This window comes from Durio zibethinus, chromosome 16, assembly GCF_047325235.1.
Source record: "Durio zibethinus cultivar Kanyao isolate XHJ-2024 chromosome 16, ASM4732523v1, whole genome shotgun sequence".
NCBI classification, from domain to species: domain Eukaryota; kingdom Viridiplantae; phylum Streptophyta; class Magnoliopsida; order Malvales; family Malvaceae; genus Durio; species Durio zibethinus.
Genome location: NC_143177.1, coordinates 3,114,447 through 3,140,765, shown reverse-complemented (window position 1 = coordinate 3,140,765; position 26,319 = coordinate 3,114,447). Strand labels below are relative to the sequence as shown.

Below are 26,319 nucleotides of genomic sequence, written 5' to 3'. Positions count from 1 at the left end.
TTGAGGAGGGTCTAAACTTTATCAATGTTATTATTGAAGAAGACAAATTATGATAATGAGCAATGCAATCTTTTCTTTTTAAAAAATTCAATAAAAAAAAGGTTATTCTCTTTTGACAAGTGTTTTTATTTTTATATTTTAATAAATTTAAAAATAAAAAATAAGTAACAAAAATATTAATCAAACGAAACTTTAATTTTTTATAAAAAAGTTATCATTGCTTAAATATAAAAAGTTTTTAATTAAAATTAAATAATTATCAACTCTGTATCTTATTACTACAATCAATCAGAACATTTAAATATTTATTTTTATCAAATCAAATCTTTTAATGGATAAAAATTGAGATTGCCATTAATGAACGCAACCCATGTAATAGAATGACAAAATCTCTAATGAAGTGGTAAGAAAAATGCTAACATGGTAGACTATTTGTGTGCTGTAATTTTTTCCTTTAATGACCACATATATCCAAGGTCAAGTTACTTGTCTGAGTATGAAAGTTCATTCAAATTTTGAAAAGATTTGGACATAAATTTTTGGTATCTTAAATGGGTTTGGGTTTGAATTTTAGATTCATTTAAAAATAAACAGGGCCTTGGACATTAAGTTTAAGGCTTGAGCCTGAGTTGACTTGAATAGTTATTATATATATTTTTATTTATATTACATAAAAATAAATAGATAATTAATAATATATGTATACATTAATATCTTATGCCTATATACCTAATTATATTATTTTTTACACTTTATTTTATTGAATATTTATTTTATCATAGTTAATATTTATTATAAAAATTATTTTTATTTTTTTACTTACAAAAAAAATAAAAATATGGGTCGATTTAGATAGGCATGTGTAAAAATTTTAAAATAGGTCAGTTCTGGGCAACAAAATAAAGCCTATATTTCAGGTCGAGCCGAATCTAGGCAAGCTTGAAACTTGTTTATACCATGTCGAGGATCCACCTAACCCATAGATAAGTCTATCGCATGGCAATATATTAATGGGCGAAAATTAAAATTAACATTAAAATAGTTTAAAATTTTTGAAAAACTTTAAATTTCTTGAAAACAAAAAAAAAATGCAAAACCTTCAAATTTCACCTATTCAGAATATTATTAGAAAGAATAAAATGCATGTACTAATACTGATTGGGTAAGCTAAAGCATACATGCATAAGAACTTAAATAGTGTAACCAGTGATTAAGGTATTAATTTTTTCAATCAAAGGAGCACAATCCATGTTAATGTGCCTTCTTGTAATAAAAGGGATTTCCAAATATCTTATATGTAAAGTTTCCTACTTAAACCTCGATACCTATTGTATTTTTTAAGAGATTCTTACTCATGCTTGAAGAAAACAACTCACTTTTGTACAATTTTGTTGTAAACAAGAAAAACAATAAAAGACTGTATTTCAATAATAAAATCAAACTTCCTTTAGTAGGGATCAATAAATTATCTATAAAACATGAATGAGTAAAATTGACTCTTTTACATTTTCAATGGTAAGCAAAATCTGCAAACTTGGTTGCAGTATCTAATAACTTAGACATAATATCATTGTAAAAGCAAACAAATAAGGGGATATAATATCTTGTTGTTTCACTCCATTAACTTCTAAAAAAAAAAAAAAGAAAGTTAACCAATCCACCATTTAGTGATAAATAGAACATGGGTGGGGTGATGCAACACTAAATTTCTCGAGCATAACAATAGAGAGAAAAAATTATTTTTATTCTTTAATTTCTTTTACTCTCAATTTTTCATATATTTCTTTTATTATATTTCATGTATACCATACAAAACCTAATACTATTTTTAGTACAAAGAAAATAAAATAGAGAGAACAAAAAAAGGTAAGAAAAAAATGATGAAAATAAAGGGATTTTCTTCCTTGTATTTGGTATGAAAGATGAAAAATAAAAATAAAAAGAATTATGGATAAAATTATAAAAATATATATTTTAATTTAAGTGAAAAAGATGTTTTTTTAATTTGAAAAAAAGTAAATCCATCCATTTTCGTATCATTTGTTTCCTTATCAAAAAAAAAAAGGAAAAATGTTATTTTCTTTTCATTTCTTTTTCCTTTTTTCTCTCATCCAAAAACCAAACATAATGTAATGGTGGTAATCTAAATGGACAATCAATAAGGGAGCATTTGGTTCGGAGACAATAGGATTACTAGGTAGAATGTTACTTTCCATTATTAGACTATATCATTTGGTTCAACAACATTCCTGAGCATCAAGAATGTGTGATTACAAACAGTGCTAAATTAGAAAAAAGTTTGGGTGAATAAAAAACCTACCTCCTTTTGAGGTACTATTGCATTTAGCTTGGAATGTGATTTTTTTTTCTTATTTTGCCTTCAAAAAATGTAATTTTAAGTTCATTTTTCCCTTCAATTTGAAACAAATAACATATCAAAATTTTTTTATTTTTCATGTTTTATTTATTTTATTTTATTTCTTTTTTCTCCTCTTAGCAAAATCAAGAGTGAAACCCATTCTTAACCTTAACCTTTTCTGTTGGAACGAAACACTAGGCTAATTCAATTGTTGATTCCCTTCTAATACTTCACTTTTGTCACTATTCCTTTTGCTTTTTAATGTATTATCATAGCCTTCTCATCTAGCTATTTCTATTGTTGCTCAATCATTTTGGTTTATTCTTTGTTTGCAATCTATTTCGATTTAGGCTTAAATGGTTCAATTTCAAACAAATTACATGCCAAATTTCTCGTCCATTTTTATTTGTTTTTCTCCCCTCAAAAAAACCAAGAGCAAAATCCATTCTCAACCCCGATTTGGGTTTATAGTGTTAAGATTTTACCTTCGATTTTGTTTGCTTTGATTTTTTATTTGATTTTTTGCTTTTACAGTTTGATCTTTTCAATTGGTTCATTGTCAATCGTTTTTAAGAAAGAAACTGGATTAAGTTGTTTACTAAAAATTATCCATTAACAGATTGTTAAAAGAAAGGTAAATTTTAATTATTTTTTCTTCTCGAATATTTATAATTAATTTTTTTCTCTGACAAATTTGTTTAAGTCATTGATTTCTTCATAAATTTAATTTCAATAAGAAGTCTGAATTGGAAGTTGATAGCTTCAGTAAGATATTTGAATCTTCATTAAAAAATTTAGCTTCAGTAAGAAATTTGTTTTGAGTTGCTTTGTTGTTAATGCTTGATTTTCTAATAAATAGAATGAATGTTGTTATTAGGCGGTTCTCGAAAAAAGCAATATAATATTGGAAAGCTCATTACTTCAATTAAGATAATGAAAAGTCATTTCATTTTTTTAGTTGGAATTTAGGTGGTTCTCAAAAAAAGATAGTGAAAAAAATTATCCCTAGAATAGATACTAAGAGGATTGTATAAACCAATGCTTCCATAAATTCGGTCATGGTTTACAACTATAGCTTTCATACTTATTTATTTAGAATCATCTCCTGAATAAAATACCTTTTTAATGATTTTTAAGCTAAGAATGCTTATACTAATCATAATTTTTTTACATTTGTTTAAACTCATTCACATATTAAAGGATTAAGAAACAAACCTTTTCTCTACTTCAATGATTTTGTCATGATCTTTGAGAGATATAGAGCTAATGGAGCAAGAGTTGAAACTGTAGCTAATGTAGTGAAAGAATATTAGTGATGAAGAAGAAAACTTTATAGATGCTACCGACATTGTTCTTAAGGAAAAAGATAAGAAAATTTTAATAAGAAAATTTTAAAAAGAAAAGTAACAGATTCAATTTGTCATACAACTTTTGCCCTAAGTAGAAGAGTTCAGATAAGTAAGACAAGATCTAGGAACTCTAATGGGTTGAATAAGTTGGTTGAACAAATTGGCAATATTAAGATTGCATATCAAAAGGCTAAATAGGATATTAATTTAATTGCTTCATCTTTCATGAAAGACATTAATGGGAATGATAAAAGATTGACGTTTACAAAAATCTTACAACTTGAAGGCGATGAAATAATTATTGTTAGAGAATATATAAGTAAAGATACACATAAAGGTGAATTTCTTATTTGCTATACCAAAGTAATACATGAGGGATTACATTATTAAGTAATTGAAATAATGTAATCCCTATTGACGAACCTTTAACTTCAATCTAACAGGACATGTGTAGCTTCTAATTTGGTTGTATATACGATGGAAAATGCTATTTATGTATAATGGATATTATGACTTGGTTGGTAAAAGTGCTATGAATATATGTTAAAGCTCTTAAAATTACTTGTTTTTATGGATACCATGACTTGTATATTAGACTTGTTCATGGTTGGTTTAAGTGAACTAGATATATGAATTGTGGGTTGCTTTTTACATGAATTATAGCTTTGGATATTTGAATTGTAGTTTGCTTTTGCATGAATTGAATTTTGATTTTAGTTTCATCTTGAATGAAATTGATTTTAAATAATATTTTAACCTTCTAAGCAGAAGAGGGAGTGATCCCCTCTTACCGAAGATCGATCCTTTGAGAATAAAAGCTCTCAACCAACATTTTGTTTAAAAAGAGATCAATTCATTTTTAATGGGAATTGACCTTTTTGAGTATAAAAACTCTTAGGTATCATTTGTCTAAAAATGAATTGATTATATTTTAATGTGGATCGATCTCTAAAGTAGAAACGCTCTTGAGTATTATTCTATTTAAAAAAAGTTTGATTCTTTTACAAAGGATCGATTCTTCTTAATATAACATCTCTTTTCATTTTAAAGGATAATTTAGTAAAAAAATATCATTAAATATTTTTACATTTACCTTGACAAAACACATGAATTTTATATTTAGATCCAATGAATCAAACGCAAAATATGAAATTGCTGAAAATGGGTTTGATAATTTTGTTAAGAGGATTTAGATTTCCAAAAGTAATCTTACTTCTCCGAATCAAACGTCCCATAAGGCAATCTAATTAAAGCATGATAAAAAGATTCAAATGGCAGAATAATTACACTAAAAACGACCCAAATGGCTGGCCAAGTTTGACCTGAAAAACTACATATAAATAATTATTTTTACGAAAACAGCAAGAAATTAAGCAAATGTCCAGGTTCATCCTCCCATGACAACTTGACTTCCGTTATAAATACAGTCAAACATGGATTCATCCTCACTTTCCAGTTTCCCCTCTCCTCAAAAAAACTTAGACATAATCATCTCTGTTACCTTTCTCTCAGTTACCGTTTCCCAAGCTACCATTATACAGTTCTAACTCTACACCTCTCTCTCATTTCTCAAGACAATAAGAAGCAGAACCATAAGGATTTTGGTTCTCTCTCGCTTCAAATGGCTTCCTCCATTTTCATACAAACTTCGTTTCCATCTAAGTCTGTGAATAAATTCTTGAATACCCATTTTATCCCTTCCTTCAAACTCCCTGTTTCCCTCTCTTTCAAACCCCGAACCACCATGCCCAAACGTGTCTCGGTCCGAGCCGGATTGATCGAGCCAGACGGTGGGAAACTCGTGGACCTCCACGTGGCGGAGCCGGAGCAGGAGTTGAAGAAGCGGGAAGCGGCGTTGTTGCCCAGGGTGAAGCTGACTAAGATCGACCTGCAATGGGTGCACGTGTTGAGTGAAGGGTGGGCTAGCCCGCTCACCGGATTCATGAAAGAATCCGAGTTCCTCCAAACTCTTCATTTCAACTCCCTCCGACTTGACGATGGTTCCTTCGTCAACATGTCGGTGCCGATTGTCTTAGCTATCGATGATTCTCAGAAGGAGAGGATCGGTGAGTCCAACAGTGTCGCTCTCGTTGATTCGGATGATCAGCCGGTCGCGATTCTCTCCAAGTAAGTTTATAAACTCATAAAATAGTAATTATGTAATGGCAATTATGTTTATTTTTTCCGGTTAGTTTCACACTTTAGTTTGCTGTTTAAAGAGAAAGAAAGAAACGAAATCATTCGATCTTCATTTAAGGTCGTTTGAGGTTCCTGTTCTATCACTCTGGTTTTTGGATTTTTGGTTTTCATTTTTTTTTAATGCCCCCTAACTAAAGGCCCAATATGAATTTTCAACCGTTTGAATTTCTCAAATCTGATAGATGAACAAGTGATTGGATCACTTTGATAAGCTTTCATGTCTAGTTACAGCAGTGTTATAGATTAGAAAGTTTCCCTGCTTCTTGCTGATGTTCAATGAAATTGGGGTGGGGGATGGTTGAGGGAAGATGAGGAGGGTCTGGTGCAGCCCCCTTGTGTAAACCTCATATGATCCTTGGTGAAGGCCGCATCTTCCTCCGTCCTTGGTACAACCCAAGGAGATGGGAAAGTATAATTAAGACTTGTCTGAATGAGTCATCTTTGTATCTCGGTCGTGATTTCATAGAGTGAGTCTTCCTATTGAAATGAATAAAATTAAGGTTTTTCTGCCGACGACAACAGTTGTTTCAATACTTGGAAGACCATACTTACATCAGAAGCAGGGAAACACAGTTCCAATAATTTAAACTTTCTTCGACTCAAACAATTTGCATGAGATTCCACTTATTCATCTTGATTTTCTTTTGTAGTTCACGAATCGTAGGTGTCTTTTCGTTCAATTCAATTAATATATTGTCCTTTTTTATTGTAATGACTACATTGTCTTATTCTTTGCTTTATAACTGGATTGTTTCAGCATTGAGATTTACAAGCACCCCAAGGAAGAAAGGATAGCAAGAACTTGGGGAACTACTGCCCCTGGACTACCATACGTTGAAGAAACTGTAACAAATGCTGGAAATTGGTTGATTGGAGGTGATTTGCAGGTTATAGAGCCAATCAAGTACCATGACGGTCTTGATCGTTTTCGGCTGTCACCTGTGCAACTGCGTCAAGAGTTTGAGAGGCGCAATGCTGATGCTGTGTTTGCTTTCCAGCTCAGGAATCCTGTTCACAATGGCCATGCTTTGCTAATGACAGATACTCGTCGTCGGCTTCTTGAGATGGGCTACAAGAACCCCATACTTTTGCTTCATCCATTGGGGGGTTACACAAAGGCGGATGATGTTCCTCTTACTTGGCGAATGAAACAACATGAGAAGGTATTTATGCAACCTTTCCAATCCATTGTCATGTGACTACATGTGAGGTTGCTTTGTTTGCTATACTATCTGGAGGGGGCCTGAAAGCCCAGCAACCTGAATTTAATGATTCTGCAGTTTCTATATCATCCTTTTTTTTTCTTTTTTGGGTTTTAGCCATGCATATCTCGCAGATAATAATAAGAACCTATTCGCCTCAGCCCATCATTAAATCTTATTAATTCTTAGCTGTCTCATATGATCCTTTAATAAGTTCTCTGACCCTCACTTTGGTGAAATAAACCAGAGTATTTTACTTTGCTTATCCAGGGTCTACTAGTAAATCCCTTGAAAACAGTTGCTGACATGAAAATGGTTATATATTTACCGTTTAAGTTTACATGCAAATGCTTGACAGTTTAATAATGAATATATTTTATCAGGTGCTTGAGGATGGTGTGCTTGATCCTGAAACAACTGTGGTCTCTATATTCCCATCTCCTATGCACTATGCTGGCCCAACTGAAGTGCAGTGGCATGCTAAGGCTCGGATTAATGCTGGGGCCAACTTTTACATTGTCGGGAGAGACCCAGCTGGCATGGGGCATCCAGTTGAGAAGAGAGATCTGTATGATGCTGATCACGGGAAAAAGGTCTTGAGCATGGCTCCAGGACTCGAGCGGCTGAACATCCTTCCTTTCAGGGTATAACAAGCATTCATTCCCATTGTTATTTTCTAGTACAAAATGATACTACTTAGGCATAAAATGTGAAATCCCCGTTTCATGCTAACGAAGTTCTAATTGCAGGTTGCTGCGTATGATAAGACCCAAGGTAAAATGGCTTTCTTTGACCCCTCAAGGGCTCAGGACTTCCTCTTCATATCAGGCACAAAGGTATCTTCTTTTTCCCATTATTACTATTGACTAGATTTAACGTCCAGTAGTATAGAAATCACAAGAAAGAGTTGGAAAAAGAAATATGAACGAGTGATAATGTAAATTTTTTGATTTCAATGTCATTTCAAGCAACTTTTATTTCTAAAATGCTTGCTGCCATTCTACAGATGCGGACACTTGCAAAGAACAAAGAGAACCCTCCTGATGGATTTATGTGCCCTGGTGGTTGGAAAGTGCTGGTAGAATACTACGACAGCTTGACATATTCCGACAATGGCAGGATTCCTGAAGCTGTTCGTGCTTAGATGAATTCTCACGTGTGATCCAGCGCTTGTAAGGTTTCTCTGCCCAAATCTCTTAATAAAACCGTGAGAGGCAGTGGTACAGAGACATGAAACTTGCCTTCCTGCAGTAATTAAGGCCTTGTCCTTGAGCATGAGGGCACATTTTTCTATATTGTGTGTGGTTGTGTTCTTAATGAAGAACATGGATTCGGGGAAATGTTTCAAGGATTCTCGTGTACTCTCTGGAAATCATAGACGAAATACATCAAGAAAAAAACTCTTAACAAGATATGACTTTATTCTTTTAGATTAGTACGAAAGTTTAATTTCATTTCTTTTTCCCATTCCCCTTCACTTCTTGTTAAAAGTTGTCCTGTTTTTAAGCTAATTAATACATTCAGATTCATCAATTTTTAGAAATAGAAGACGAAGTCGAAAACTACTTGTATATTGTTATCAATGAGATACCATCATCCAGTTCTCTCTTTGAAAAAAAAAATCCTTCAATGGAAAAGAATCTGATAAAAATGTATTGGGAACAAAGGTGGAAGTGTCTCATTTGCCAGTCACTGAAAACAACTGAAAATTTAAACTAGAAGTAATAGAAGAACAAAATGGGTGCTAGTAAATAGTCAAGTCATTCTAATTCACATTGGCTACAACCATTACCAATAACAATACAACAAATAAGAAAAATTACTTCCAGCGGATAGAAACAAAGCAAAGCGAATTTGAATACAAAATTAATACTAATATAATTCAGTTGTTTTTCATCCAGCGGCAGTCATCATTTTGACAAATTCTTCATAGTTAACCTGACCATCACCGTCCAAATCAGCTTCTTTGATCATCTGCTCGACCTCTTCATCAGTTAATTTCTCACCCAGATTGATCATGACATGCCTCAGCTACACATAATCGAAAGAGGAAATTATTTTTTAAAATTTGGTTTAGATTCTTTTTAAACCATATAATCAAAAAAATTCAGATGCAAAAATGTGTAATCCCATTGATTTTGTGTGTGTGTGTTCAAATTGCTAAGGAAAACATTGAGAAAAAGATATCAATATCTCTCATTTTAACATATGACTTTTTGCATTAATCTTTGGTCACTTTTTATTGATTGGAAATGTTCGTTAATGAAAAAATGAAGGGGAAAAAAATAAAAATTTACCTCAGTAGCTGAGATATACCCATTTTGATCCTTGTCAAAAACCTTGAAAGCTTCTTTAAGCTCCTCTTCTGCATCGGTTTCCTGGTTTTTGGCAGAAACAAATATTTCAGTTCTTTTGCTAAATGCTAAACCTTGTCTCTCCGTTTCCAATCTTTTTCTGGCTGCAATTGTCATAACAGACAGAATTGCAACAGTTAAAATGTGCTTACAATAACAAAAAAAATTTTTTTTTACCTTCATCTTCTTGGCCATCAAGTTCAAGAACTCTGGAAACTCAATAGTTCCATTTCCATCAGCATCAATTTCACTTATCATTTCCTGGAGCTCTTCCTCCGTGGGATTTTGATCCAGGGATCTAATCACCGTTGCCAATTCTTCCACACTAATGCAACCTAATAAACATGGAAATCTTCATTAACATAAAGGACAAAAGCCAGAATTATGCTGCATCAATTTTAAGCATAAAGTATGAAGAAAAAAACTCACCGTCCCCATCTTTGTCAAAGAGACAGAAGGCTTCTTTGAACTCGACAATCTGTTTTTCACTTGGTGTATCTCCCATTATTGTTTGTTTGGCTGCTGGAAAAAAAAATCCTCAGGAAACTTGGGAAGTATAAGAGAGAGAGTATGTGTGTATGTTGAGTATAGCTCAAGCTTAGCTGGGTTTATATAGAATTCCAATGTAAAGAAATTTATTAAATTTGTAAAATTTTAATTAAAACTTAAAGATTTTAATAATCCAAGTCAAATCAAGCTACTTTTTACGGGAACTTAGGAACGTCGGGTCTTTTGGACCCACACTTTCTTGTTAATCCTATAAAATTAATATAAAAATGATAAAATAATTTATATCTAATGAATTTTAATTTATTTAGATTCAATTAATTAAAATTTCTTTTAAAATTACACATTGAATTTGATTTTTTTTTATTTTTAAGATTAGGTTTACTTCGAAATCAAGTTTTAAATGGTATTGACACAAATATATATAAAAATATTTTTATTATTTATTTAATTTTATATTTATATATTATATTAATAAAATTATTATTTAATATTTAATTTAAGATATTTATTTAATAAAATTATTATATTTATATATAATTTATATTAAAAAATATTTTATAAATATTATATTATATTAAAATTATTAAATTTGTTTTAGATCATGTCAATTACGGATTATGAATATATTGGTTAGATTGGATTGAGTATAAAAATAATATTTTAATATCAATTTGAGTTTGGATATAGATATTAAAAAATTGGGTTGGAGTTGAATGAACGAAAATTTCCTTCAATTCGATTATAAAAGTGTTTGATTCGTAAATTTTTAGATTTCAAGAGAAAATAATTACAAAGAAGAGTAATATTGAAAGGGGAATTATGATTTTTGGGTTTTGTTAACTTAAAGAATATAAAGTTTTTGTATTTAGTTTAAAAGAATATAAGATTACTTTAAAAAGTCTTTATTATATTATTTTTAATAATACGTGAATAACATATAACATTCATAACACATTACACGTGAATAATATGTTATTTTTGTAAAAATTAAAAATTTTTTAAAGTTTTTATATTTTTAACAAAAATAATTTTAGAATCTTAATTACTATCCTTATGTTAATTATCTCTACACAGAAAAAATACACAAATCGAACTTTGCGATAAGCTCAATATGGGTTGGAAGGGGAGTGATAAAACCTTTTCCCAAATAAATAAATTTTATATGTAATAATAATAAGAAAATATAATTTAAATTTAATAATAAGAAAATGTAATTTAAATTTTATATGTAATAATATAAGTAAAGATATTTTTTATTTTGTTTTAATTTTATTATAAGTAGTAACAAAGATTACATTTTTATTTTAAAAATGCAATCCTTTTTTTTTAACATTCACTATATTTTTTTTATCTTAAAAATGTGATCTTTATTAAAATTTTAAAAATATAGTTTTAACATTCATTATGTTTTTATTTTAAAAAGGCAATATTTGTTAAAATTGTAAAATTTTAAAAATATAGTTTCAACAACTACTACATTTTATTTTGAAAATTGTGGTTTTTGTTAAAATTTCAAATTTTCAAAAATATAATTTCAACATCTATTATATTTTTATCTTAAAAATATGATTTTTTGTTAAAATTTTAGAATTTTGAAAATAAAATTTCAATATCTACTACATTTTTTATCTTAAAAACGTAATTTTTGTTAAATTTTCAAAAATTCAAAAGTATAATTTCAACAACCACTATGTTTTTTTATCTTAAAAATATAATATTTGTTGAAATTATAAATAATAAAAGCTACAGTTGTTTTATAATTTTAAGAGACTAAAAAATATAATATAGTTTAAAAATACAATTGAATGGAGATAAATAAAACAAAATTTTTACTTTTGTTTCAGAATATAAATAATTTTAAGAAGAGGAGAATTTTTATTCTCCTACTTTTTTGTTTTTAATATTGTTGAGAATATTTAAAAAAATTCAAAAATTACCTTTTTAAATGAAATAAAAAATTAAATTACAAAAAATAAAATTTGAATAAAATTTTTTTTAACCAAATACTTCCTAATAACAACTCATCATAAAAATAATAACAGTTCAATTCAAATCAGATTCGATTCAATTTTTTCGAATATTATATAATATTATAAAAATTTAAAATTTAATCTGAATTTTCATTCAATCTGAACCGAACCGAATCAAATTTTATCGGTTTGATTTAATTTATTTATAGATTTTAATTTTTAATTTTTTTTTAATTTTTATATATTATTTTAATATATTTAAGTAGATTTAAATATAAAATTATTATTTTTACTTTATAAAAATTTAAAATATATAAAAACTAAAAAATATATAATTTAATTCGATTTAATTTTTTTTATTTTTTATCTTTTGATTTAAAATTCAATTCAAATTTAATATAATTATTTAATATTTATATTTGATCTAAATAAAATAAAAAAAATTAATTCAAATAAAATATTATCATTTCAAATCAATTTTTAAATTTTTATTTTCACCTCATCGTAATGACTTTTTACTTAAGTTAGGTGACAAAACCACAAAAGCATTCAAAGGCAAAAAGTAGAGATAAGTATGAACTCTGGGGGCGATGTGTACTCTGTTTCCTTCCTATTTTTCAACCTCAGTGAGCACGCTGCGTTGCTTGCACGAGTCGATCCTTACTCGTTTTTCAACACGCTCGGAGATGCTTGAAATCATAGTACATTTGTTATTAGGAGTGTTACACACTTTTTTTTTTTCAAGAGGCAGCGTCCTACAATAAAGAGAGAGAAGAAAGTTTAAGTCGAACTCCAATTTTATATTTTTTTAAGACTTGTTTGATCGTTAAGTCAAGCAGCTAAAGACTATTGTTATACTCTTTTTATTAGGTAAGAATGAAGCTAAGTCGTGGCTGAATTAGTCAGAATGTCAGGATTGTTAAAAAAAAAACATGCAGTGTGGAAATTCGGATTTTAAGGTCTTTCTGACTTTAAAATCAATTAATAACTTAAAACAAATGAAAGAAATAAAAAATTAGAGAAGAGATAGAGTTTGGGAAATGGTACAGATTTAATTTAATTCTTGCTTTAATACTTGATGATGAAAATATAATTGATTGGATTTATCTTGAGATTTTTTGTGAAGGTGAGTGTTTATTTTGAGATTATTTCTCAATTATTTACTTTGAGATTATTTGTGAACGTTGATAACTTGATAATTAAAATAAATTTTCATCATATTTTTTATGTTGTACAATTGAATTTATTGTTTCTTTATTTAAATTTAAATATTAATTTTAATAAAATTTATTTAATATAAATTTTTTTTTCAATCAAAATTACAATAATTTTTATTAAAAACTTTTAATCTTATCACAATCAATCTTTCTCTCAATTCAACTAAAATCTAAGAAAATAAAAATAACAAACTAAGTGCAAACCATAAATAATAAATGTGCATGGCTATTCACGCGGTTTTATTTTTCTGCGTTGGCTTAGCAACCCTGAACCTTTGAGTACGGTTGTACTCCTTGAAATTTGTGTCAAAGTTTAGTAATAGAAAGCTTGGGACACAATCCTAGTAGCCACTAAAATAGTTTACTTGGACAAGAAGTTAAAACATAATTAACACGTAAGAAATAAGTTGAGACAGAGTCATGGTCGACAGTTTAGACTTTGATTTCAACCTTCAAAAATCAAAACCCATGCTGGAAATACATAACATGGAATTGACATTGTAGAAAGTTTTCTGGGATTGTTTGGAAAAGAAAATGGAGTGTCTCTTCGTGCCTAAGCTTTCTGACTGAGTCGGTTTCCTCCAGGTAATCTGTAAGGGCCCTTGAATTGTGTGCCTGATTGATGGTCTTGGTGTATCCCAATTTGAAAACCCATTTCATAGCCCAGTTGAAATTGAATTAAACAGACTTTAGGAAATAAATGTTTTAGGTGGCTCACACTTGGTTCAAACAGAGATATATTCTAATATCACGATCACAGGCCCAAGCCTCTGATAAAACAAAGAAACATCATATAACTTCTCGGCCTTTTAAGATCTATTAGGAGTAACATAATTTTTCAAGATATATATATATATATATATATAAAAGATTTGAAACTGGGGAATATATATAAATAGATAGACATGAAACATAGGAACCCATTGGCCAAAAAAATATATCGCAATGGTTCATGCAGATTTTTTTAACAGGGAATTCCTTTTTCTTTTGTTCTGATAATTAATATGGAAATGGAATCCATTTTATTACGGCGGAAAAGTAATATATTACAACGAGTTTTACTCCCTAAAAATTAAAAAACAAAAGATGGACCTTTAGTTGGTGGAATATCGGGTGGAACTATCGGTGGTGGAATATTTGGAGGTATAGACGGTGGAGGCACATAATCCGGAGGCTTTGATAGTGGGGGAAAGAGATCAGGCGGTAGAGGAGGGTCCACTTCAGGTGGCGGCGGCCTACCAGGTGGTGAGACAGGAGCTTCAGGACCAGTTGGTGGAGGTTCCAGTGGAGGCATTGGAAAATCAGGGCCAGGGTCAAGTTTGGGACGACCCAGTGGTGGAGGATCGGTGGTGGTGAATTCTAGTGGGGTATCAGAAGGGTCCACTTCAGGAGTCCTAGGAATCTCAGGAACCTCTGGCGGAATCGAAGGAGGCCTATAGTTTGGCCCTGAAGGAACTTCCAGTGGGCTCCTGAATTCAACTTCTGGTGGGTCAACATGTTTTGTACTTTCAACTAGTAGCCGCCATGGTAATATTTTTATCAGGACTACAGCGGCATTGTTAGAATATGAGGTTCTCAGCGAGATAGGAAATTTAGCTGTGCCTAATTTGAAGGAATAGAACGGAAGGGAGAGTTTCATGAAGTTTGTTGCAGTAGACATGTTTGGCTTGAAAGAAAAGAAAATCTAAGAAAATTTTAGTCGTATAAAAATTTGAGAACTGAACATAAACGAAATTGAGTTATTAACGTGTGTAAATACGTGGCAGTGCATTGACACGAGCATTTCATACAAGCTTGAATACGTGGTATCCGGTACGTCGACTCGACGATTCCAAAGCCCAAGTTCCAAGGTTAATGCAGCTTATGCTTATGGAACCATGAATGGAATTTTAAGTTCTAAATAATAAAATTAGTTTTGACGAGATTAATTATTATAATGACAAAATTAAAATTAATAATAAAATATTTATTTAAATATAAATATAATAATAATATCAGTAAGATAAAATATAATAAAAATAAAATTATTATGATAGACATTAAATTAAAATTGATATATAATAAATTTTATAATATATTTGGTATTTATAAAGTTAATAAATAAGTGAAATTTAATATTATTGTTTTTATATTAAAATAATAATTATTTTTAGTTTAAAATAAAGTTTAAAAAAAATAAAAAAAATGAACAAAATTAAAAAAAAAAAGCTTGAGTGCACTGTAGTTTCAAAAGTAAATAATAATAATAATAATAATAATAATAATAATAATAATAATAATAATAATAAAGTAGGGTCTTTTACGGAGAATGGAACTGCTGTGAGAATGAAAATTCTCAATTGACCCCCTTCTCTCCAGTGAAAATTTTGAGGTGCATTCAAACAATTTATCGCGGTGCAATTGCACCAAAAAAAGAGAGTAAACGCACTGAAACGTGACTCCGGTCATATCCAAATGCAGCCTTAGATTATAAACTAATCTAAGTTAATCGTAAGCTATTTGGTTAGGGTGTGATATCTTAAATTTAATTCAGATAAAATTTAAATTTAATTTAATTATTATTAAATTAAAATTAAGTGATTTAATTTATTAAATAAATCAAATTTAAGTATTTTAATGTTTAACTTAAATAATTTACGAGTTAATCAAATTTTTATATTTTAATATATATTTTAATTATTTTAATTAAAAAATTATTATTTTATCCTCATGTATATCAATTTGAACTTGAATTTGAATACAAATATTCAAGTTTGAAGTAAAGTATAAAAATCAAACTTATTTTTTACTTGAAAAACAAGTTTAATAAAGCATGTTTGAGTATCTCATTTTTTATTTCAAATCAAACTTGAGTTTAAAAATTAAAATTCAATTGAATTCAATCGAATTTTAAGTAATGAATTTTGAGTTGAGCTCAAATTTAAGCTTTTTACTGTATCAATTTGATTTGATTTGATTACACTCTTAATTAATATTTAATTTGAAAAAAAAATTAATAACATTTTTTATCGTTGAATTTTGAGTCAAATTATAATTTTGTTCATAATCTTTAAAAAATTCTAATTAGATATGTAATTACTCAAAGTTGTATTATTCTAATCCTTCCATTTATAAAATCGTCTAAATTGATAATAAGTACTAACTGATGCCATGTGGATGGCATCGAGTGGCATCTTATGTAGCAAATTGAGGGATTAAAATAAAATTTTGCTCAAAATTTATGAACCAAAGATAATACTATCTCGATTTTTTATATTTAAGATTTATTTTATAAAATTTTAAATCTAAAATAATAATTTTTTATTTTATTTTAATATAATTTATTAGTTAAACTGTTTTGTTTTTAATAGAAAATAAATTTTTAAAAATTAAAATTAAGTTAACATTTTCAAAATTCTTTTGAAAAAAAAATTTCATGTCATTTTAAAAAATTAAGTGAAAATTTCTTTATTGGTTTAAAAAATTAAGTAAAAACTCCATATCATTTTAAAATATTAGGTAAAAATTTTCATATCATTTAAAAAATTGATTTATTAATTGATTTATAATTTTTTCAATATAAAAATTATTTTGAATATATTATTTATTAAAATGTTATATTTATAAAAAATGAAAAAAAAATTGATTTTCATGTAAGGTTTCAAGGGTTATATACAAAATCAATGTATTAGCAGAAATTGTTAATTAATTTGTATCATATTGCTTAATGTTATAGCAAAAAATCTACCTAAGAAATTGTACACATACATATATATTATTGAAATAAAATACTAATAAAGGATTCTTGTAAATCTTTGTCAAAAATAAAGTGTTCTTGTAAATGTGCATGCTTTTATTTTTTTTAACAGATATTAGGAATGCTATTTAATTAGAAATTAGTATTTGATATATTATTAGCGTAATTTTTTTAATTTTATAAAAAGTTTTAAAAATTGACACATATTTCAAATTTTTTAAAAATTATCCAAAATCTAATTGCATGATTATTGAAAAATTGTCCAAAAAATAATAAAAAAAAGCAGAAAAATAAACTAAATGAAACACATAAAAATTAAGTAGTTCAATCACGTGCCTACCTTTATGAAATAAAATACTTTTTTTATGTCTTCAAATTTTTGATTTAGTGATAAAAAAACCTTAAAAAAACATTAAAATTGAAGTTCAACCCTAGCTTTTCTCTTGTCGTAACGGTTTTGTGTTTATCCGATGAATTTGAAAACGAAATAAAAAAATAACGGAGTTGTCATTAATCTTTTTTTTGTTAAGTGCGATTGACCACCTACTAAAACATATCATTTTAATAAAATTTTAAAATTAATTACAATTTATTAAAAAGATAATTTTACGATATGCAAAATAGTCTGGGTTCGAGAGTCGGTTACGGGTAAGAAAGGATTAATACCCCCACAGCGCTCGTTAAAAATGATACCAATTAACAACGTGTTATCCTTTGATTTTGATAAAAATAGTCTAATTTTTTGTGTTCGAAAAATAATTTTCTTGATCTTTTATTTATTAGAAAAAAAATTTTTATTCTCAACAAAAATAAAGTAAAACATTTTTATTGAAATAATTCTTAAAATGTTTCAGTACGTTGATAACATTGGAAAAACTTTTTCTCACTTAAAGATTTTTTAGGCATCGCTTCTCGGAATACCTTAGAATCTCATCCTCAAATGCTCAAATTTACTTTTCGTAAAAAATGTCATGCATGCAATGCAAAATGTTACCATGTTGATGTAAACATTTCTACTAGGAATACTTTTAGAATCTCATCATTGGATAAAATTTCTTTTCTTCTCATTTTTATTACTTATATTTTTAATTTATTAATCAATTTTTATTTATTACTTAAAAAAAATTTATTGTATTGAAAAAAATTTTTTATAAACACTCAAATACACTGATAGTATTTTTAAAAAAAAATCTTCTCACTTAGAGATTTTATAGGCATCACTAATCGAAATACCTTTGAATCTCATCGTCGAATAAAAAAATTTTTTTCCTACATTTTTTATTAGTTTAGTATTATTATTAAATTTATTTTTATATTATTTTATTTTTAAAGTTTATTTTAAAAATTAACAAAATTATAAAAAAAATTTAACCACATATTTCATCATTTAATCTAACAAATATAAATATTTTAATATGAATAAAATATTAATAAATAATAATTAAAATAACTAAAATAATATTTTTTAAAAAAATTCTAAAAAAAAATTTTTTTTAACCTTAACCGGACCGATCAACGTGCGGTTCGATCCGACGGTTCGGGTGCGGTTCGGCTCAGTCTAGGCGCGGTCTGGTTGGTTCAGTGGTTAGGTACCGTTTGATTCTGGTTCAGCAGTTTGGTTTCGGTTCAGTCAAACCGATTAGAGGCTGAATGAGAAGCAGGTCGCGGGTCAAGTGTGTGGACCCCGGGTAGGGTCGCGGGTTGATGTAGGATCCTAGGTGCTTAAAACGACATCGTTTTGGGCATTTATTGAAACGACGTCATTTTGGCTATTGACAGGTTATATAAAAGCTCAAAAAAAAATTTTCAATCATTTCTTTCTTTCTATCAAAAAAAAATCTTTTGTTTCTTTTTTTTTTTTAGGCCTACCTGGGGCCGGTGATCGTCCGTCGTGACGGCCGTCGTGGTCCTACCACCATCGTCGGTGTAAAAAAATTTTAAAAAACATCCACAAACTCCTTTCGACCTCCTGAACACATATTCGACCTCATTTTCACCAAAAAGAGTCTCCACTTCCTTAGATCTGCTTTTAAAATTTCGGTGAAACTATATATTTTTTTGTATTCTAACTCTCTTTTTTTTAAACTGACTTTTTTTTCTTTGTGCAGGAAGCTTAACGATGGGTTCCTCCTTACGGGGAAGACTGTGTTTTTTTTTTGTTTTTTTTTTGTAGCGTCCTTTTTTTGTTTTTTCTTTGTTTCTCCTCCTTTTTTTGAGCCGTCGAAGTTCTATTTATAGAGCTCCGACAGTGCCCCGTGCCTAAGGGAATGGCACAAGGCTAGGCATGGGGGTGTAAACACGACCCCCATGCCTCTTTTATTTTTTTTGGTAACATCTGACAGTGGTAGGGTTAGGTGATCAGTAATTTTAGAAGACATAAAGAATTATTGAAGTCTCGGTATTAATGAAAAATACCATAAAATTTTTATAGGCTTCTTTTTAATATGGACTTCATCATCATCCTCATTCAACATTTTTTTTGGGATTTGTGTCCACTAAATGAGAATTATCACACACATGATAAAATTGTTGATTTTTGCTATCACGCCAATACAACATGCAATTGTTGAGATAATTATGAATTTTTTCATATTTAAGATCTAACTCATTGATTATCTTCTTTGAATTCTTACAAGATTTAAGAATTTTTGTAAAATGAGACATTTTTTTCATAAACTCCAATAATAAAGTTAAAGAGTTTTCTATCAATCTACATGAGCATTTCAAATGAAAAAAACGTATATAGAAAGATAACCATGAATGCTTAGATATTTCAAAAGTTTTTCATTCATATCCTCAAGTAACCTATAAAACTTTAATACTTTTTCACTAGGTTGTTGGTCACCTATTCTCATGTTGACCAAAATCATTTATTTCAATATTTGATTCATAATCCATCATTTTAGGGAGATGGGTTATGAAAATATTGGTTATGAATGTTGAAAGCATCTCGCAATATACTTTTAATGTCATCTTGTTTAATAGGATTTGAGGAGCCTTTAAAATTGAAGAAACTCTAGTCAATGACCTTGATGGTATAGACTCTCCATAAAAATACCAATTAACATATATCGAGAGAAATCTAATACAAACTAAATTTTTGAAAATAACTTCACAAATTTGCTAATCGATATTAGCACACTTCAAATATGGATATAATATCATATTATCTTTTCTTGAATTCTCAAATGCAAAATTAAAAATCTACTCCATCTCGATACTTTTAAGTTAATCTTGACTTTTACATCCAACTATTATCTATTTAGTACTTGCTATATTATAAGAAGAAAGTGATTTCATTAATTATATGAAAATAAACTCTAACATACTTAATTAGCCTATTGATTTTAGTATTATATATAACTAACATATGTAAAATTACATGCATATTTAAACCTTAAATAAATACTAATTGTTCTTTAACTTATAAATTTAAAATCAAGATTTTCAGAACTTCAATGATAATTTCTATAAAAAAAAATCTAATGTGCACAATATATAAAAAATTTAAAAGGCTTAAAATAAATTGAAAAAATCATAATTCTAATTACACATTATTTTAGTAATAGATTATACACTATTACGTCTATCTATAAAGCATGCTTAAATAATATTTAGAATATTGACATACAAGTCATAAGGCTTACTAGGTAATATTTTTGCAAGCATAAAGTTTTGCTATTACAAATCAGGGCTAACCAAAATCTAAAATTGAAAACTGATAAAAAAAAAAAAAACATAGTTAGTATTATTACTAATTAATATTAGAAAAATGAGATAAAATGAAAACAAACAAAAACATGTTCTCCCACACCATTGTTTTTATCATAATTTTTCATTAAAAAAAAAGATAAATAGTAAAAATATCAAACTTTATTTACCACATTGACTTAAGTTCCATCACTAAAACTAATAATTACAAATAACAAATTTTGCTTTTTAAGATTTTTGTCTTAAATTAAATGTAACATCTCTAAATAGTGGGAGAAAAAGATAGACAATTAAAAAAAAAAAAAAAAACTCAAGTATTCAAAAGCTGAGACAAATATTATCTAGCACATAGCATGTGTTGTTGGAACTAATACGAACACTAAAGCTAAATTGTAAATGAATGAACAAAAGTTTTTTTTTTTTTTTATAATAAAAAGAACAACAATTTTTGTATTACAAGAAAAAAAAATTACGCATTCAAGTTTTAATTGAATTTCACAACCTTTCAAAACTTGATAATTCCTTCTTGAATTGCATCCAATCCAAAGAAATTCACAAATTCTAAAAACTTAATAATTCCTTCTGGTTTCTCATGGCTATTAAATGTTCTAGTCACTTATGGTAGCCACCAAGGTTTTGGTCTCTCATGGCTATCAAGTTCTATAACTAGAAAACATAATATTAAGATAGATAATTAAATAGGATTATCAAGTTTTGTAGCTAGAAAAACATGATACTAAGGTTCTAGTCTGTCATGGCTATCAAGTTATGAGATTAGACAATTAAATAGGGTTAAGCACTAAGATAGAAAAACATAAACAATGTTAACCAAGCAACTAAATTAAAGAAATCCAACATTTCAAAACTTATGAATCAACAATAATTATTGATAAGCTCAATATTCTCCAAAGGCAATAGCAATGACCAGAAAAAGAAACTCCTTTCACTTTTAAACTATTCTCAGATGTGCATTTCAACTATCTTACTTTTATTTGATTCAATTAAGCCATTCCAACTTTTATTGTAATGCAATGAAGTCCAATTATGAAAATGAAGAGGAAAAAACTAGTCTAGCTATAGTGCCATCAGCTTTTTTGCTTATCAAATAGTCTATGTAGCTACATAGCACTTGTTATCATTTTATCAAGTTCTTCCTTACCATTGATTTCTTCGGCTAAAAATTGAAGCTATGCAAAATAGATAGCCAATCCCATGCCTGTTAAAAAAAGGATAGTAAATACATAAATCCTGCAAGCAATCCTTAGGGCAAGTTCACACACAGCTTGATGTTAGTGTCACTCCAAACGCTCTAAGAGAATAGACAAGGTGTATTTAATCCCATATTGAATAGGAAATGAAAACTACACATCCCATTAAATTAATTTTGCAAAAAGAGAATAATGGCCACAGTACACTTGTCTTAACGAAACTTCAGTAAAATATTTAAAATTGCAAATGCAAATGATGACATTCGAAGATATATCATGGTATACTGATTACATTTAAACATCTATGTACCTACTTATTTGCAATCTTCATTCACAAACAAACATAAGAATCCAAACATGCCAAGGAAACCAAAACATTAATGAAAGCATTAATGAAACTCATGCAACTCATGCTCATTAATGATAGTTTGTACAGCACTTGCTTTGAATAAGTCAAATAAGTGTCACTGCTTGGAGATTGAAGTTGAGAATAATCCAATCCTAGGACATTAATTAAATAATAATATAAGATAACAAGCTCAACTTTTACATGCAACTCATGCTCTTAGTTTTAAAAGCAAGTCTTTAGACTCAGCTCATGCTCGTAATTGCACCAAAATTACATGTTTCAATCATCCACCAAGTAAACCAAAGTTCCTATTTAGCCACCATAGATTACTAGTTCAAAACCTTTAGAGCTATTATACACTGATGTTCAGGGTTCCTATAAGGCTTCAATTTGTTGATGGTTATATTTACTATATCATTTTTGTTGATCATTTTTCCAAATTTACCTGGTTATTTCCAATTCGAAATAAATCTGCCAAGTCTCATATTTTTCCAACATTTAAAGCACTTGTTGAGAAACAATTCAACACTCAAATTATGTCCGTCTACTCTAATAATGGAGGTGAAAATGAAGCATTGTCCAATTTGCTTGCCACCTTTGGAATTAAACGCCTAAAAACCCCAACTCACACACCTAAACATAATGGTGTCTCCGAAAGAAAGCATAGGCACATTGTTGAAACTGGTCTAACTCTTCTTTATCAAGCCTCCATGCCTCAAAAACCTTGGTCTCATGCCTTTCAAGCTGTTGTGTATCTCATAAACCGAATGCTTACTCCTAATTTAAAACAACGATCACCTTATGAAATCCTGTTTCACACCACACCAAATTATTCCAAATTAAAGGTTTTCGCTTGCTTATGTTACCCTTGGTTTAAACCATACAAAGACCACAAACTTCAACCTAAATCCCAATCCTGTGTGTTTCTTGAATACTTAACAAATCAAAGTGCTTATAAGTGCTTGGAACCATCCACCAACAAAGTGTTTATCTCTAGACATGTTAAATTCATTGAGCATTCTTTTCCATTTGAAAAATTGAATTTTAATTTGCCAGAAGTTTACTAAGCTACTACTCTATCTTGGATTGCTACTGATCCTCCCATTACTGTGATCCCCTGTCCCATAGATTCAGGTTCTAATGTTATTTTTTATGTGCTTAGTTCAACCAGTAATGTAACTTCAGTGATAGAAAATTCATCAGGTAATGATACTCATGCTCCTCATACAACTACTACAAACACCAAAATGTAGCTTTCACCTTTTACAATACTCTATATTCACAGCCTTGCCTACCCAACCAGTCAGAAGACATCTCATTGTAACTACATCTCAGCATAACATTTTTAAACATAAAAAGGCTCATACAGTGTCCAAGCATTCTTTACCACCTGCTACTGACCCTATCTGTGTGAGTCAAGCCATCAAAATACCTGAATGGAGAAAAGTTATGACAGCTGAGTTTAATGCTCTATTTAAAAATGGTATTTGGACTTTAGTTCCATCTAGTTCTTGTCAAAACATTGTAGGCAACAAATGGGCATACAGAATTAGCGAAAGGCTGATGGCACTATTGATAGATTCAAAGCTAGATTGGCAGCCAAAGGGTTTCACGAACAATCAGGTTTAGACTTTACTGAAACATTCGGTCCAGTGATTAAGCCTACAACTATACAAACTATTCTCTGCACTGCTCTATCTCTTAGCTGGCCCTTTAAACAATTATATGATAATAGTGCTTTTTTACAAGGCACCTTAACAGATGAAGAATATGCGGCTCAACATGCTGGTTTTATTGATAAAAATCATTCTACTCATGTATGCAAGCTGAATAAGGCAATATACGATCTTAAACAGGCTCCAAGGGCATGGTATCAAGAATTAGGTAGTTTTCTCTTGTCTTGTGACTTTCTAAACTCTACTTCAGATGCATCTCTATTTGTTTATGCTTACAATTCAAATTTGATTTATTTCTTGGTCTATGTTGATGACCTTTCAGTTACAGGGAACAATCAGCAAGCTATGGATAAGTTTTTAGCTTACCTTTCTCAAAGATTCTCTCTCAAAGATCTTGGTGCTCAAAATTTTCTCTTAGAAGTTGAGGTTATTTCTACTTCATCAGGCTTATGTTTGTCTCGGCATAAATATATCCTAGATCTTCTAAATAAATTTGCTATGTCTAATGCCAAGGACACTGTCACACTGATGGCTTTTAATACTCAACTGAAATTTCATGACGTAACCAATCCATCTAATGCTACTGCAGATAGACAACTGGTTGGTTCTTTACAGTACCTTTCTCTGACTAGACCTGACGTAGCTTATGTAGTTAACATGGTGTCTCAATATATGCATTCTCCTACCCAACAACATTGGATTAGTCTGAAAAGGATTCTTCGATATTTAAAAAGCACTTTTCATCATGGTCTTTTTCTGAAAAAGAATACTTCTCTTCTCCTTACTGCATTCAGTGATGCTGATTGGACAGGAAACTTGGATGATAGGACCTCAACAACAACTTATATTTTGTTTCTTGGTGGCAACCCCATCTCTTGGAAATCCGCTAAATAGAAACAGTGGCTCGTTCTTCAATTAAAGTTGAGCATAGAGCTATAGCCAATCGTATTGTAGAAATTCTTTGGCTAAAAAATTTGCTGACAGAACTTCACTTCCCACCAAATCAACAACCTCAACTTCTTTGTGACATTATCGGTGTTATTTATTTAAGTTCTAACCCTATTTTTCATTCCCAAATGAAGCATCTAGCCTTGGATTACTGTTTTGTTCGACAACGTGTCAACTCAGGTGCATTTAGAGTCGTATATGGTTCCACCAAAAACCAATTAGCAGATGGATTTACAAAACCTTTAACAAAACAAAGGTTTCTCTTCTTGCGACCCAAAACTGATGTAGTCAATGGCTCCAGTCTTACGAGGCATAGACGAAGTTTAACTCCACTCCAACAATTTGGACGACAAGGGAGGGTCAAGTTACAATGGGGCATGGACCACTAGCCCTTTAAAGTTCTTTAAGCACCCAACTTTTTTTCCTTTTTCCTTTTTATTTGGCGAATCATTTTTTTAAGAACCCAACCAAATCGGTCGATCAGATTAATTGAATCAAGAACCTATGTCTTGTTCAATGTAAAGGTCGATTAAAAAATTGAACGTCATTCGACCAATCAAATTTGATCAAGTAGAACCTGATTTGAGTAGGTTTTTATTATTTAAATTATTATTTATTCTTTAATAATATTTTTTTAACTTTAAGAATACTTTTTCTAAGTGGTAGGAAAGGATTCAACTGTTAAAGTTTTACTAAATCAAATACATTGATTTGATAAGCATTTTTTACATTTAATACATTTTTAATAAGAAAATGATACATTTAAAAATAAATAACACTTTCTATTTGTTAGGTTAAATCCACTAGTTTGGTCAATCTAGTTATTAAAACCATGATTAGAAATACCTAACTAATTCTTTTAACACATGATGTCCATAGATTGAGTCAAACATAAGGTATAATCGATTTAATTCGAGTTGATATAGCACTAAGTTTGAGCTTAACCTCCATTTCAAATTCAAAAAGTGAAATTCGATTTGAACTTGATCGAATTTTTTTTAACTTGAGTTCAACTCAAAATAAACATCAAGCAACTCAAGTTCGCTTGATTAAGTTCAATTAACATATAAAAATAATTTTGATTCTTATGTTTGATAAAAATTCGATTATTTATACTCAAATTCGAACTCGAGTTCGAGATATTTTATCAATTAAAATAATTAAAATATATTAAAATATAAAAACTTGATTAAACTTACAAACAACTCAAGTCGATTATAAGAACTCTTAAACTCAACTCAATCAATAAATCAAGTTACTCGACTCGATAATAATCGAGTCAAATTTAAATTTTATTCGAATCGAACTCAAGTAATTTGCGAGTACTAATGTATCATTTAAACCTTTAATCAAACTTGTTGCTTAACATTCTACCGACTTGCTCATTTAAATTAAATTTATATTTAAAATATTATTATATTAATATTTTTATGTTTAAAAATAATTTAACTATTTTCACAAAATAAATTAAATTTGAAAAATTTTACCACATGCCTGACCCAAATCGAATTATACGGATCTCCTAACTTAT

General features: G+C 29.1%; 3 protein-coding genes across 3 annotated transcripts; 1 reads left to right on the top strand and 2 right to left on the bottom strand.

The window, feature by feature from the left end:
* The first annotated feature begins 5,084 nt into the window (after nt 1-5,084).
* On the top strand, nt 5,085-8,521 carry LOC111291650 (ATP sulfurylase 1, chloroplastic-like). The gene is made up of 5 exons (XM_022883479.2): nt 5,085-5,835; nt 6,665-7,070; nt 7,493-7,753; nt 7,859-7,945; nt 8,116-8,521. Exons 1-5 carry the CDS (start codon nt 5,330-5,332, stop codon nt 8,251-8,253), a joined length of 1,398 nt encoding a protein of 465 aa, XP_022739214.1. The 5' UTR covers nt 5,085-5,329; the 3' UTR covers nt 8,254-8,521.
* A 315-nt stretch (nt 8,522-8,836) lies between these two features.
* LOC111291652 (calmodulin-1-like) lies at nt 8,837-10,102 on the bottom strand. The gene is made up of 4 exons (XM_022883493.2): nt 9,893-10,102; nt 9,641-9,798; nt 9,407-9,487; nt 8,837-9,140 (listed from the first exon to the last, which is right to left on the bottom strand). The coding sequence occupies exons 1-4, from the start codon at nt 9,966-9,968 to the stop codon at nt 9,003-9,005; spliced, it is 453 nt and encodes a 150-aa protein (XP_022739228.1). The 5' UTR covers nt 9,969-10,102; the 3' UTR covers nt 8,837-9,002.
* Nucleotides 10,103-13,416: 3,314 nt separating this feature from the next.
* On the bottom strand, nt 13,417-14,940 carry LOC111298269 (uncharacterized). Its single transcript, XM_022893058.2, has one exon. The coding sequence runs from the start codon at nt 14,818-14,820 to the stop codon at nt 14,233-14,235; it is 588 nt and encodes a 195-aa protein (XP_022748793.2). The 5' UTR covers nt 14,821-14,940; the 3' UTR covers nt 13,417-14,232.
* Between the last annotated feature and the right edge of the window lie 11,379 nt (nt 14,941-26,319).